Source organism: Sciurus vulgaris (genome assembly GCF_902686455.1).
Source record: "Sciurus vulgaris genome assembly, chromosome: 1".
Lineage (NCBI taxonomy): Eukaryota > Metazoa > Chordata > Mammalia > Rodentia > Sciuridae > Sciurus > Sciurus vulgaris.
Genome location: NC_136461.1, coordinates 55,167,196 through 55,180,487, shown reverse-complemented (window position 1 = coordinate 55,180,487; position 13,292 = coordinate 55,167,196). Strand labels below are relative to the sequence as shown.

The 13,292-nt window shown below is 38.0% G+C and overlaps 1 protein-coding gene across 19 annotated transcripts in view; it reads right to left on the bottom strand.

Moving 5' to 3' along the window:
* The window catches only part of SGIP1 (SH3GL interacting endocytic adaptor 1), a 196,694-nt gene that overhangs the window by 35,690 nt on the left and 147,712 nt on the right, over window positions 1–13,292 (bottom strand). For 6 of the 19 annotated variants that reach the window (XR_013762481.1, XM_079131492.1, XM_079131504.1 and 3 more), the window contains 2 exons: window positions 9,589–9,654; window positions 8,566–8,625 (listed from right to left, as the gene is read on the bottom strand). The exons of 5 other annotated variants lie outside the window; for them this stretch is intronic. Coding sequence is in view for 13 of the 14 variants with exons in the window: in XM_079131492.1 (XP_078987618.1) it covers window positions 8,566–8,625; window positions 9,589–9,654 (126 nt within the window). In the remaining variant the exon portion in view is untranslated. The remainder of the gene's footprint in view (window positions 1–8,565; window positions 8,626–9,588; window positions 9,655–13,292) is intronic. 8 more of the 19 variants (XM_079131507.1, XM_079131499.1, XM_079131494.1 and 5 more) reach the window with 2 other exon arrangements.

Genomic DNA, 13,292 nt, shown 5'->3' with positions numbered 1-13,292 from the left:
TTATAAGCAAGGGATGTATGAAGCTGGATCACAGCAGGAAAAGTTAATATTTACTGAGTGCTCTGCGTACACTGAACTCAGGGCTTGCTTTAATCTTGATCACAACTCTATACTATAGATGCCATTATCATTCCAATTTCCATAGGGAGAATCTCAGTCTTAGAAAGGTTAAGTGACTCGCCTAGTTACACATTGTGCTGAGCCTATAGCCTAGATCCAGAAGGTTTCTTCTCCCAGAGCCCCTGCACACACACACACACTCACACATACACACTCACTTACTTGGATACATACACACACATGCACACTTCTTTTTCTGATATGAAATATATATGATCCATATGTTTTTCTTTATATACGTGTGTGTATGTGTGTGTGTGTGTGTGTGTGTGTGTGTGTGTAAATGTGTGTGTGCTGATATTAATTGGGGACTCTGTTTCTAATATCTAGGATAAAACTCCATATGCTTTTAGGATAACATTTACACATTACATAAGATTTTATTTTAGCATTCTAATGTTCTTCAAACATTTAATATTGCTTCTAAGTAGACTCTACCTAGATTTAAATGTCACTCTTAATTTTCTTCATCATCCTAACTTCTAAGACTTCCTGTAGATGCTTCCAAAGTACTGCATCTCCTTATAAATTATAATATTCTTCACACATGATTGTAACTACCTGTTTAAAGTCTGGCTTCTTATTTGTTCACTGCTGTATTCCAATGCCCTTCATGATACCATGCACAAAGCAGATAATCAGTAAACACAGACTGAACGAATACAGATATGATATTAGTCTTGACAGCACTGTTATCAAGGCCTCATACCATGAATTTGTTTCTTGTTTTCCCTATCAGATATCTATCTACTGCAGTTAATAAATATGGAAAGTCTTAACATTTTGTTGTGCATTTATCACAATCGATACATATATAAAAAATACAAAGGCAATCCTGACTCTTGCTAAATATTAACAATATGTCCATATCTAAGCATATGCATATTGAACTTACTGAGAGGAGAATTTTAAGTCAGACTATAATAATCATATGTGAAAATGGATTCCTTATTTTAAACATGACATGTCCGTAAGATTACTGTGGGGATAGGTAGAGAAGTCTGAAATTTTTCTGAAGTGCTCCTATTGCATGGAGAAAGAAAAAGTATTCTATTAAAAACCGTTTTCTTTCTATTCAATAGCAAAAAACCCGACAAAATTATTCAATTATTTTTAAAGTTTTTATGTCAGTTCATTTTATTTGTTTTGTAAAAGTATTAAAAATTCCTTCAGTCATATATTATGTTCAGTTTTGAATGGTAATGTCTGTATGTCAGGAAGAAGAAAATAGAGAAAGAAGAAAAAAGATGTCAAAATAGAAGAGAAGGATATGTGCCCAAAAGAGGACAAAAGACTGATGCCCAGCATTTAGGAAAAAGCAGCAGAGCATTATTTCTGTGTTGACTTGTATCTGCAGTAACAGCCACAGAACAGCTGCATGCTGTCTGCAGTCTTCCTGTCTGGTGCTCTGGTGCTCATCTCGATGCCACTGGGTTAGCCAGCCAGGCATTGCCTCAGCACGAACAGCTGAGGGATGTCAGATCAGCAAGAGAGCTGGGAATTTAATACGTGCTACAAAAACAAAACCACTGAATATCATGCTCAAATTTCATCACCAATATTTGTGTGGCTATTTAAAGAAAAACCCAATGGGGCAAGATCCAAATTACAATGTGCTCTTTTTCTAATATGGCTGCTGGATACAGGCATGTCCCAAGGTTAAACACTCCCTTCCTCTGGATGTAACCATTAACTCCAAGCGGATGACTCCCAAGTTTCCACAGTTCATTTACTATTGGACTCATACTACACGGATGCTGTGAGGGAACCTCACACCCGAGAGGTCTTTAGGGCCAGTCCTGGTTCCTGACCCAAACTTCTGCTCTTGCTGATTCCTTTCTTCTGGTTGACAATAGTACCCTTCTCTCAGTGTCTCAGAATGGAAGCTTCAGAATCAACTTTCACTCTTTTCCACACTCCATTAGATGTCTCTCCATGGCAGTGGTAAGTCAGTTCCTTAATACTTCTGGACTGCTTCAGAAAGTCATACACTTCCCTTCTCACAAATTTCTCAAAATTCAACTTTGTATAGGAATTGCCCTTGGATTCCTTCTCCCAATATGAGAAGTTCTTTAGGAAATGACCTCTATAAACTTTGCATGATCATCTCTTCAAACACTCCTTGCCTCTCCAGGGTTTATCATCACCAACCACAAACTAGATATTACTCACTCTAATACCTCTACTTGGTTGTTCCTTCAAACTGGAACACTTTCAGCTTTCTGAAGTCCTCCTTTAATACTGGTAGGCTCAGATCCCTCTTCCTCCAAAAAGTTATCTCAGACTCTTTCTGTTAAAAATCTTCCATAATTAAAAAAAAGGTTTTTGCAATTCTACTGTGGCATAAGCCATAGAATGCCTTTCATAAGAAGTGCTAAGGCTCCCATTTTTTGTGAATTCCTAGAAGGCAGAATTTTACCTCCGAACCTGTAGCTATGAAGAGCTCATGAAATAGTTGTGAACCACTGAGTGCAGAAATAAGCTTGTAAATCTTCTTTAACTTTTCTATTAATCATTGGCTCTATTATCTTTTTCTTACTTCAGGGAACGATTTAACTTATACTTCAGGCTTCAAAATCATCTACACATAGCAACCCTTCTTTTTGGAGTTGAAGGCTTTGTGCTGTTCTTGATTTCCCTGTTTGGTAACCCTAGGCAGATGATAAATTCAGCTCTATAATATGTTTCTGCACCAGCAAGTGCAGCACACACTCAGGGTTCATGTCTTCCTCTCTGGGAATGAAAGGCTTCAATCTTAAGCAAAGCAAAGACTGTCCAGTGTTTATGTATTTTCAATCTATTGGATTATGTTCACTTTTTTTTGACTAAGAGATACTTCAGAAGCTTGTGTTTTAGACCATTATGATCTTAAGAGGAGGAAAACACACCATTAATGTGTCTAATGGAGATACAAGAAGAAAATCCTGGGCTTAGTTACTATCAGAGAGTTAATAGATCACATTAGAGACAAGGAAAATATCAGAAATAAGAGGCATACATCTTGAATGCTGCATCTTATTGGTCCCTTGGTGAGGAAAATTAATCTCCTTACTCAGTTGAAATGTAACCTCAAAGTGTGAATAAAAGAAAAAAACTTTCACAGTGTATACTACCTTAATAAACAAAAATGAATCTATTTCATTTGATTTTCCTAATTATTCTGCCAGGTGAGAATTAGAGCTCACATTTTAAAGATGATAAAGCAGAGACACAGAGACATGAAATGCTCAGGATCACATGGTTCTTGAAGACTTGGGCTAAATTACAGTGATTAAGGAACATCACTTCTGTGACTCAACTTGTATTCCTCTTGAACTGATTTCATCACCAGATAGCTGTGTTACCACAAGAAAGTTACTTAAATACTCAGAGCTTCTGTTTACTCATTTCTAAAATGTGAATAATAATACTGCTCACTTCCTATGGTTGCTGTGTAGGTTACGTGAGCCTCTGGATGTGGAGAGATGAGCTCAGAATGTGGACGTGTTAAGGCCTCATCAGTTATGCGTCACATCAGCACTACTGAGAAGGACAGTAGCACCCAGATATTAAGTCCAAATAGTATGCCGTTTTCACTAACCAGGTACCCCGTGCACGGCGACATGCTTGGTGTAGAAGCTTCCACCTACTCTTCAGCTTTCCCAGGGGTATTTAATCAGAGAACTATGACACGAGTTTGGTACATTCATGTCCTCTCTAGAAGGGCGTTCACACAATTCAGCCTAGGCAGAAGGCCAGAATGAGGGAACACAGCTTGTTTTCCACTCCATCACCAGCGTGACAATCGAACACTAAATATGAATGGGACAGTGCGCTGCCTCACAGAGCAGGAAACCAAGTGGAATGTCAGCATGTTGGTCAGTCCCAGGGATTTTAAAAACCAGGCACCTAGTCTACTATGAAGAGGCAAAGTGAACACTGAAACCCTTGGCAGATCTCCCAGAACGTTCTGCAGGTTCCATTCCGCTTAATCATTTTAACATGTGCAGGCTATTTAAAAACTCTCTGTGACCTTCAGTTACTTTAATAGAAAGGACTATACATTTCATCTTGATAATATAGTTGATATCCAAAAACTCAGAAGAGTAGCGGTCATCATTTTAATATTTTTAATGAAGACCGGTTTGCATCACTGTTTTTTTTTTTTTTTTTTTTCTAAAAGTTTTTACATAGTTTCTCCCACCTGGTTATACTTAATGCTGTAAATTGCACAGAGTGGGAACTAAATAACTTTGTTACATTTTTTATTAAAAAGGGCCTTCAGTGGGGGTAGGTACAATTAGTAGACGCTTCCCACCTAAAGAACTTTGTGAATTTAGCAGAGCAGAAAACTGGTCGCACTTTCCAATTTTCCTTTCTTCAGTGATTCTTGAGTGAATGAATCATATCATATCTTTGTGATGTGAAGAATTTGACCTGTTCACCTCTTGCTGGATTTTATTACTGTGTCAGTATAAAGAAAGTCATGAGCTCTCTATGATTATGACTTACCCATGACTAAGTCACCTGCATCAGTCTTACCAATAACCTGCCTAAGGAACCCAGATATTTAAAGTGCTATTTCACAGAGACAACGTAATTCCAAAAAGAAAAGAATGTAGCTCCTACTGTATAGATGATTAAGGTTCTTCCAGAGAGTTATTTTCCCTCTAATCTGGATGCAGAAAAGAACTTGAATGTAGGCCAAGACTAGCAGGCTGACTGACAATGAAGGACAGGAGAACAGATGTTGCAGTGAATTCAAAGACTGTCTGGTGTTAGGGAGTTAGAGAGTGGGAAAGTTAGGAGATGAGGGAAAACCATTGCTGTTGCTGAGACTGGATGAAACTACACATGCACATAGGTCAAGAGGGAGACAAGTAGTCTCCAGCTAGTGGCCTGAATTTAAATCCTTACCTGCCTCTGCCTGGGGTGTGATCCTGGGGGAGTTACTTAGGTTATCTGCATCTCAGTTTCATCAGTCAGCTGTGCAGATGAAATGAGATCACAGATGGAAAGTACTTTGTACCTATTAAGTGCTCAGATGTTAGGTACACTGGTTTTATTTCTTCGGGTCTCCCAATATGCTCCAGTACCTTCCCCATCTGATTTTCCTGTAGAACTCATTACCATAGCCATACTCTGTATTTTACTTCTTATTTTTAACCCTTCACACTTGAATGTAAGCTCTGTAAAGACAGGAATTTCTTCTCTTTTATTTACTAATGGAGAGGGCTCAGGACATTGTTCATCCATAGTAGGCACTCCATAAATATTTATTGAATGAAAGAATTATTGCTTAATGTAGTCCATGATATAGAAGAAGAGTGACAAGCCATTAGTTATGAAAGAGCCAAACTGACACTTGCCAGTGGGAACCATTTCCAAGGTGTGATCAGAAGCGTAGGCTACCGAATAGGGTGGATGGAATATTTGTTGGAGTTGGGGAAGTCAAGAGGCCCTGGATCCCACCTGTTCATGGTCACCCACACAGAATCTGTGTTGTGGATGATACTAGGAAGGAGGCGGGACAAAGGATGAACCGGAAGCTGCAGCACTGCAAGCCCGTAAGTAAATACAGAGGAACTCTCTGTGGCCAGCGAATGGAAGTGGTGAGATGATCAGATGGATGTTTTCCAGGATCAGGGAGCAGCAATGGGGAGCTGGGAGAATCTGAACACTGTCCCTTAGCCTCATGATGTATGACCCACAGAAGACTGAAGAACTTTCTGTGGAGAGCGATATAGGAGAAGTGGTGTTCCCTAGAAAGGGCTGGGATTTAATGAAGGAAAAGAGCGGGCAGCTCAGCAGAGAGGCTGGAAATGTCAAGTGTGGCTGGGGATGTCATTCCCCAGGGGAGCAAGGGGAGGAGGAGCAGCATGCAGGACTTCTGGAGAGGAGAGTGCAAGAGGCCAGAGACTCAGGAGCAGGTGATCTTGAAGCTCTTAGAAACTGAGATGCTCATGAACTTATAGTAGGAGGTTGCTTTTGTTGCTGCTTGTTTTTCATCTCCCCATATAAGATGATTTTGTAGTTAAAAAAGCTAACCAAGGAGAGGGCTAGCACATTTCTGGAAACATCTTGATGTTAAAAATTGTTCAAATGTCTAACGGCCACTTATTCTATTTATCATGAAAATATTTTCCACACCCACCTCAGAAGGGTAGGTGATCACTGCTACAAGATGGACGTAGGTGAATTTAAAAGCTCATTACCATTTGTAACCCAACTCTGTTAAAGCCTAATTTTAAGTAAGTAGATTAAGATTTCAGCGAAGCCATTTGTGAAAGAAAGACATTCAGAAATGTCGAGGGATTGCGTGAGTTAGACGACTGTCTAATGCTTTTCTATCTCTTTTGTTAAAGTAGGTTTGAAAATGCAAAGTGCCTCATGTTCACTCCAAATAAACTCATAAACCAATGTTCATCCGTTGTTTGGTTGGTCAGTGGCTCAAACAGTGAGTGACTATAATGTATAAATCATCGTTAAAACAAAACAGTGAACAAGGCAGGCTAAGGTTTTGAAGAATATAAAAGTCAGTAAATAATAATCAAAAAGCTTTAGAAAAGGTGAATAATTTGGCATAGGAATCGTTCTTCCACATTCCCCAAAGTACTAAAGATGATGATTAACATTAATAATAACAATGTTGGGTAAAATCAGAGTGTCCCTAGAAAAGCATGTCAGAGATGCTATTCAACAACTATGTTGATGATAGTCTTTTCTGTGATATAGAAACTGAGATGGGGGTGCTATTCCCAAGGTATTTTAAAATGTGGCCATGTTAGTGTCATTTTGTCTTCACAGAATAAAATAAAATTAAAAAATTCCAGGTTGCCCAGCTAAAAATATCAGAGACTCATGCATATAACAGGGCACTTTTTAGTTCCATCTGATTCGAAGGGAAATTTTCACTGGTCACAAGTTTGTGGACTTTTCATCTTATAAAATTAATGACTTAAGGTAAATGAAGGCTTTGGTATTATGTGGAAAATATGCATCATCCCATGAAGACCACTGAGTCACCTGTCCTCCACCAAGCCAGGAAAAGATATCAGGATATTTGGAAAGTTTGAAATCAGACCATCTTTCTTGCAGTTACCCAACCTACTTTGAACTGCTGGGTGCATGTCTATATGTCTATAATCTCAGTGACTCAGGAGGCTGAGACAAAAGAATTGCAAGTTCAAGGCCAGCCTCAGCAACCCTAAGGAACTTAGTGAGACTTGTCACAAAGTAAAAAATAAAAAGGGCTTAGGATATAGGTCAGTGATGGAGTGCCCCTGGGTTCAATCCTGGTACTTCAAAACAAACAAACAAACAAAAATGAACAACAAAAACCAAACTACTCTAAGCTAAGGGCTTCCATGTCAAGGACCATGTTGCAAACAAAATTCGCTGATGAGAGAAAAAAAAAAAAACTACATCCATACAACCTACTCATATATATCAGCCATTCTAAATTTTTAAATTGCATTAAATCACACATCCAAGTGAGGGAAATTATTGTTGTCACCAAATACAAAGTTAAATACTGAGATTTGACTCTGGAGTAGAATATTTTTTGGCCAACTTTTGACCCTAAGAAAAATTTAGCTATCTAGGGGCGTATCTAATAAATTGTTATGTGTAAGATGACCCATTGATTAAGTTAAATTACTTAATTTTTTCCCTACCATTAGGTTAAGTGGACCATTTTGTCAAATTCCTGGTCAGTTAAGATGATTTAGAACTTCAGTATAAAACAGAAGATTGATAATCCTTAATCCAACATACAAGAAATTACCAAGCATTGATCTTAGAAATTTAACATTATATTTATTTTCCTTAATTATCTAAAATGGCAAGCCCAACAATAGTTGGCATTTTACTGCAGTCATTCTAGTTGCAATTTCAGGAGATAAAAAATCAAACCTACTAAAATACTTCTTTTTTTCTTTTCCCTGTTTTTCCGATCGCCTATGCAGCATAACTTGTTCTAAGAATATATACATTTATTTATATACATATTTACAATTCACAATCATGGATATTGCATCTGGAATATTAATTATTGAAAACAAAGTTAAACACCAATACCAACCAAAAATGTCCTTGTACTTTTTTGCATTGCATTTGCCAAAGAGTTAGGAAAGAGCCCTGGTTGACAGAGTTAAGTTCCTTGGCCAAGAAAAGATGTGCTTTGTTTCGTTTTGTTTTTTCAATTGACCACAGTTAATTAAGTGACTAATATTAATGGCAAATTCACTTTAATTTGTTTAGGATGAAAAATTGAAGATCACATATAAACCAAATTCATGTATTTTTTTTTTCTTCGGTCTTTAATATTTTCTAAGTAGCCATAGCATTTTGAGGTGGAAAGCGAGACCAGAACTTTTGGACAGAAGTGGGATTTTGAAAAGCCCATGGGGGAAAAAAGGATAAAGAGAGTCTAAATTAGAATCTGGTATGCTATGTACTACTTACCTTCAAAAGTCAAATAAAACTTTCCTCTGTCAAACCAAACGAGGGAAGGCTGTTCATTCTCTGTATGGCCAGGAGTTGAAGCGGGATGGGAAAGGTTAAGGAGAGGGAGAGAGAAGGACACAATGTGAGTCACAGAGCAGGTCATTAATCTCACTACAGGGAAGGGCAGGAGGCACTGCATGCCATTAGCGTGCAGGAAAAAGGGAAGGTTGGCGATCTATGTTTTGTCTTTTTATTATTATTATTATTATTATTATTATTATTAGTTGAGGAAACAGAAAGCAAAAGCAAAGCTATGGCAGCCTAACGGGATGGGTACGGTTGTTGGTAGCTTGATACTTGGTGCCTATGTGCAGGGAGCAGAAGTCTTCCTGGCCATGCAGGGGCATCAGCATATTTTAACTGCACTAATTTGGGCAAATTGTCATTCAGCAATTGCTGTATCCATTTCATCTTCAATGTCACCCCCTTCTATGTTTCTAGAAAGATAAACTTGGTATTATGGGTTGTATGAAACATTAGATTAGCTTTTAAATGACAACAGCATTGCATATCAATTTAAAGTTCATGGAAGATGTTTCAGGTCTTCCATCCCCTCTGCTGGAATCACCTTAGGCGTCCAGACACAAAACACCCTTTACCTCTGTACCAAAGAGAAAATGAGATTACTGATGCTGCTCTATTATGTTTCAAATTAAGAAGCAGTTACTGGGCATGTGATTATGAATTCTGAGCAGTTAAATTATTCCTTCCTTTGAAAAGTCACAAAGCAATGGCATCTCACCTTTTCAAACCTTTTCACTGAGAAACTGTCATGCAACCTGCTGCTTTTTTATATGTCCACTTACAAACATATCAGTGGCATGAGTTCGGCGATGAACACTGAACGTACAGGGTGCATCTGAGAGGCACTGGACACTCATGAGGTGAGGAGCATGTCCATGAAGTTTCTAGCATTCAGATGGAGAATGGCTTGGATTTTAAAAGTCTAAGTATCTAGAGATCACTCAGCTAGCACCATACCTGCAGGCGTGTCACAGCGCCTTTCAAACGAGGGCAGTTTGTCATAAAAAACATCATCTTCTGACACTACGAACCAAAAAAACATAAACGAATGGAAAACAAAAACAAATACAAATCCCAAATGAAAGCAAATAGCACACTCTACTGACTGAAACTCAGGAATGATTTTCATGAAAAAAGGAAATATAACTTAAGACACTGGATTTGTGATTAAGATATAGAAAGTGATATGCTGATTTGATGATGGTTCTATGAGAAGAAATTAAAATTAAAAAAAAAAGTCAGGTTTTAGCATCTGTGAGTTGGTCAGCTCCAGGGAAGAAGTTACACCCGCCCTTCTCAGGGAGTTGCTAAAGGCATCATAAATAATTGACTTACGCAAGTGTATTTCACTTCAATGCAATTCTCAAGTGACCAGACATATGCCTATCAACAAGAGCCTCCTGACAGAGCCCTGACAGCTCAACAGGCCTGCCCAGCATGCACATTCTCCCCAGGAAAAGAGAAGCTAGCTTTTAACATGACCATAAAAAGCAACCTTATAAATTCAAGGTCTCTGAATGAACTTTCCCATTTCAGCCTCATCAATATCCAATTTCAATTTGCCTTGCACCTGCCTTTGATAGTTATAGACCATCAATTTTCAAGAGCATTATCATAATTTCATCTTTGGCTATGGTATCCAGCTGTGGATAAATGTCTTTGTATATTGACCACAACATTATGAATTGATGCTCTGGACCTCAGCTGTTTGAGATCTTTACACAGGCTCTCTCTCTCCCCAGCTAACAAAAGCAGGTAATTGGGGATTTTACTTTATTTGATTAAAACAATATTGCCACAGGTCTTAAAGGTACTATTACAACTTTAGTAGAAAACTGAAAAAAATTCATAAAAAGACCAGGAATGGAGGACACTATCTACAATGCAAAGTTATAGACATGAATGAGGGTAGGAAAAAAATTCCATCAACAATAATGTTTTGGGAAAATATTTTATTAGCTTGCTGCCTCACCTAGGGAATGAGGCAGGGAAGCTTCTGTTTTTTGCCAATTCTTAAGGCCCTAGGATATCACCTTTCAATCAGTTTTTATTATGCATAGAGTTTCTTTTTAACTACAACAAGTTAATGCAACTCCTATAATAATATCCATGGGAGCACTGGAGACAGGTCCTTCCAAGAAAATAGTATCCTTTCTTTTTGTGCAGAATAATTGCTGCTGATTCAGTAATTTTTTTTTTTTTTAAGAATTGCTAACCACTTTGGAGGAAATGTTTTACATTTTAGATGCTGTGGTTTTGCTACTGAATACAAATCACTTTTGCTCGAAGTTCTGGACCAAAGGAAGCAACCAATCCATCTGATACTTCCTTTGGTACCCAGACATGATTACTTTTCATTCATTTCAGTTTAGCTTGCATGTTAAAAATGCAATTTAAAATGTATAACTACCAGCGAAGGAATATAATTAACTTGAAATTAACAGGGAAGAAAAATTGTTTTTCCCGTGGTCTTTTTGCAGTGGGGTCCTAAGAAAGATAATTTGCAAATATTTTTTAAAAAGTACAAACACAGAAATAAGACACAAGTAATAAAATTTGGATATTTATTATTAGAGACAACTCTCCATTCTCTTTCTCTCTCTGAATTTTATAATAGAATAATTTTACACATTTTCCCTGTCCCCATAATATCAACACAATTTCCCCCCAAATCATACAACACAGGTTCTGTGAGCCTTTTGTAGTATAGTTTACTGTATTCCATTGATAAGTTATCTGAAATTGGGATGGGTTTTATAATTAATAAAAGAAAGCATTGCATCTTAGTTTGATTGATAGTTTTTTCTCTCTTTTTAGTCATATATAAAACAATGGTATATTTTAAAATCAGGGGTGTCTTAAATATGATGACATACAGTTGAGTAGGAGCTCTTTTTCATTTGAATTTGTGACATTACAGAGAAAGTTCCATTTTGCTCACGTAGCACCAGATTTTTTTTTTTTTTGTCAATTTTTAAGGTCCTAGGATATCACCTATCATTCAGTTTTTATTATACATAGAGTTTCTTTGGTGGCTACTTGATAATCACAGCTCTTACGAAAAATTTCATACTGAAAGCATGAAATTTGATGTAGAAAGTTTAGACTTGCTCTCAAAAATTTAGTTCATGGATAACTTTAAACTCGGTTCATTGGTTTCCATATACTTGCCCCGATTTTGGTTCAAGTACCATAGGAAATGGCAAAATTGTATTGTGGTGGTGGAGGAAAATGTTGAGCCATCAGCTTCAGAGAATTTGATGCTGAAATTTTCAACCTCCCTTAAGTCATTTGACTACATTAAATCAACATTCCAAGTCAGCTGGGATGAAGTCCCTTGGTGCTGACTGGCCAAAGCACAGCATCCCCACAAAGAGCAATAGCAACACACAAGAAGTTGCCGGTCAGTTACTTAATAGTGTATTTACTTCAGAGAGAAGTGGCTGTCAGGCGATCACAGCAGGAGGAAATAAGGAACAGGAGGGTGAGGAATTCAGTGGGTAGATGAAGCCAAATAAAAACAAGAGAATCAAACAGATTAAATCAGTATGTTCCTCAGCAGTGAATCAATAAGACCAGCCTCTTATGTGGCTGCTGTTTTTAACCCCTCCATGGATAATTTTGAAAGAACACATGCTAGATGTGTTAAAATCAAAGTCACTGGCCAGAATTTGAGATTTCTGCTGCAGAAAGTATAGAAATACATTATCCAGAACATGGACACAGTTCAAATTCTCTGTGTGTGCAGTTTTCTCTATGAATCAAAGTGAATTGAAAGAACATACTATAAGGTTCATCTGAGGTCACCGAGGGGCTGCTTTGAGAGTGACAGTTCACTCCTACTTTCTTCTCTGACCAACAAGGCAAATCATATGGAGTGGATGGAATGAATGATCTTGACAAAACAAAACAGTAGAACGGGAGTGTGTGTGTGGTGTTGGGCACATGGCTGTAGCAATCAAGGAGATTAAAGAGAGAGAATGAAAAAAGTAAGGTTAAGATGTTACAACAAACAAACAAACAAACAAACAACAAACAAAATGAGAAAAAAATGAGCTGATAGGCATTGGAAAACAGAAGCCCTGAATTGCCCCAATTGATGCAGACAAGGAATAGATATGGTTGTATAAAAATGTTAATAAATCTCCAGATAACTGCCTATATTTTCACCAAAATTGAAGGATTCTTTGGGGATTATCTGATTAACATATAGAGTATGTGATGGAGTTCGAATTACTTTTGGGGCCCTTAAGAAGCACACCTTAACCTATTTCTCTGAGAAAACAGGCAATTGTCAAGAAGAGCCTCAGACTTTGATTCACCTACTTCTCACGTAGGCAAGTCTGCAAGGTGCTCTTCCTTAGGTAGCAGAAGGAATTCACTTAGCTTTGGTTGATGATCTTCCTGAGCATGTAGATGGGTCAGCTGGTTTATAGCATGGGGTGAGTTGGAGGGGAGTTCAGAGAACAAAGGAAGACAATGAGAGGAAGGGAAGTTGTATGGGAAAAGTAGAATGGGAAAGTCCCAGGTCAGAGCCACCATGCAATAAAGGCGAGAGGCAGCAGGAGCTGATGGGAGGTGGGAAGACACAGAGACCAGCCTTGGGAAGAGGGAAGATGCTCTGGGCAACAGGAAATCTGGGAAAACCATCCAGCCCAGCA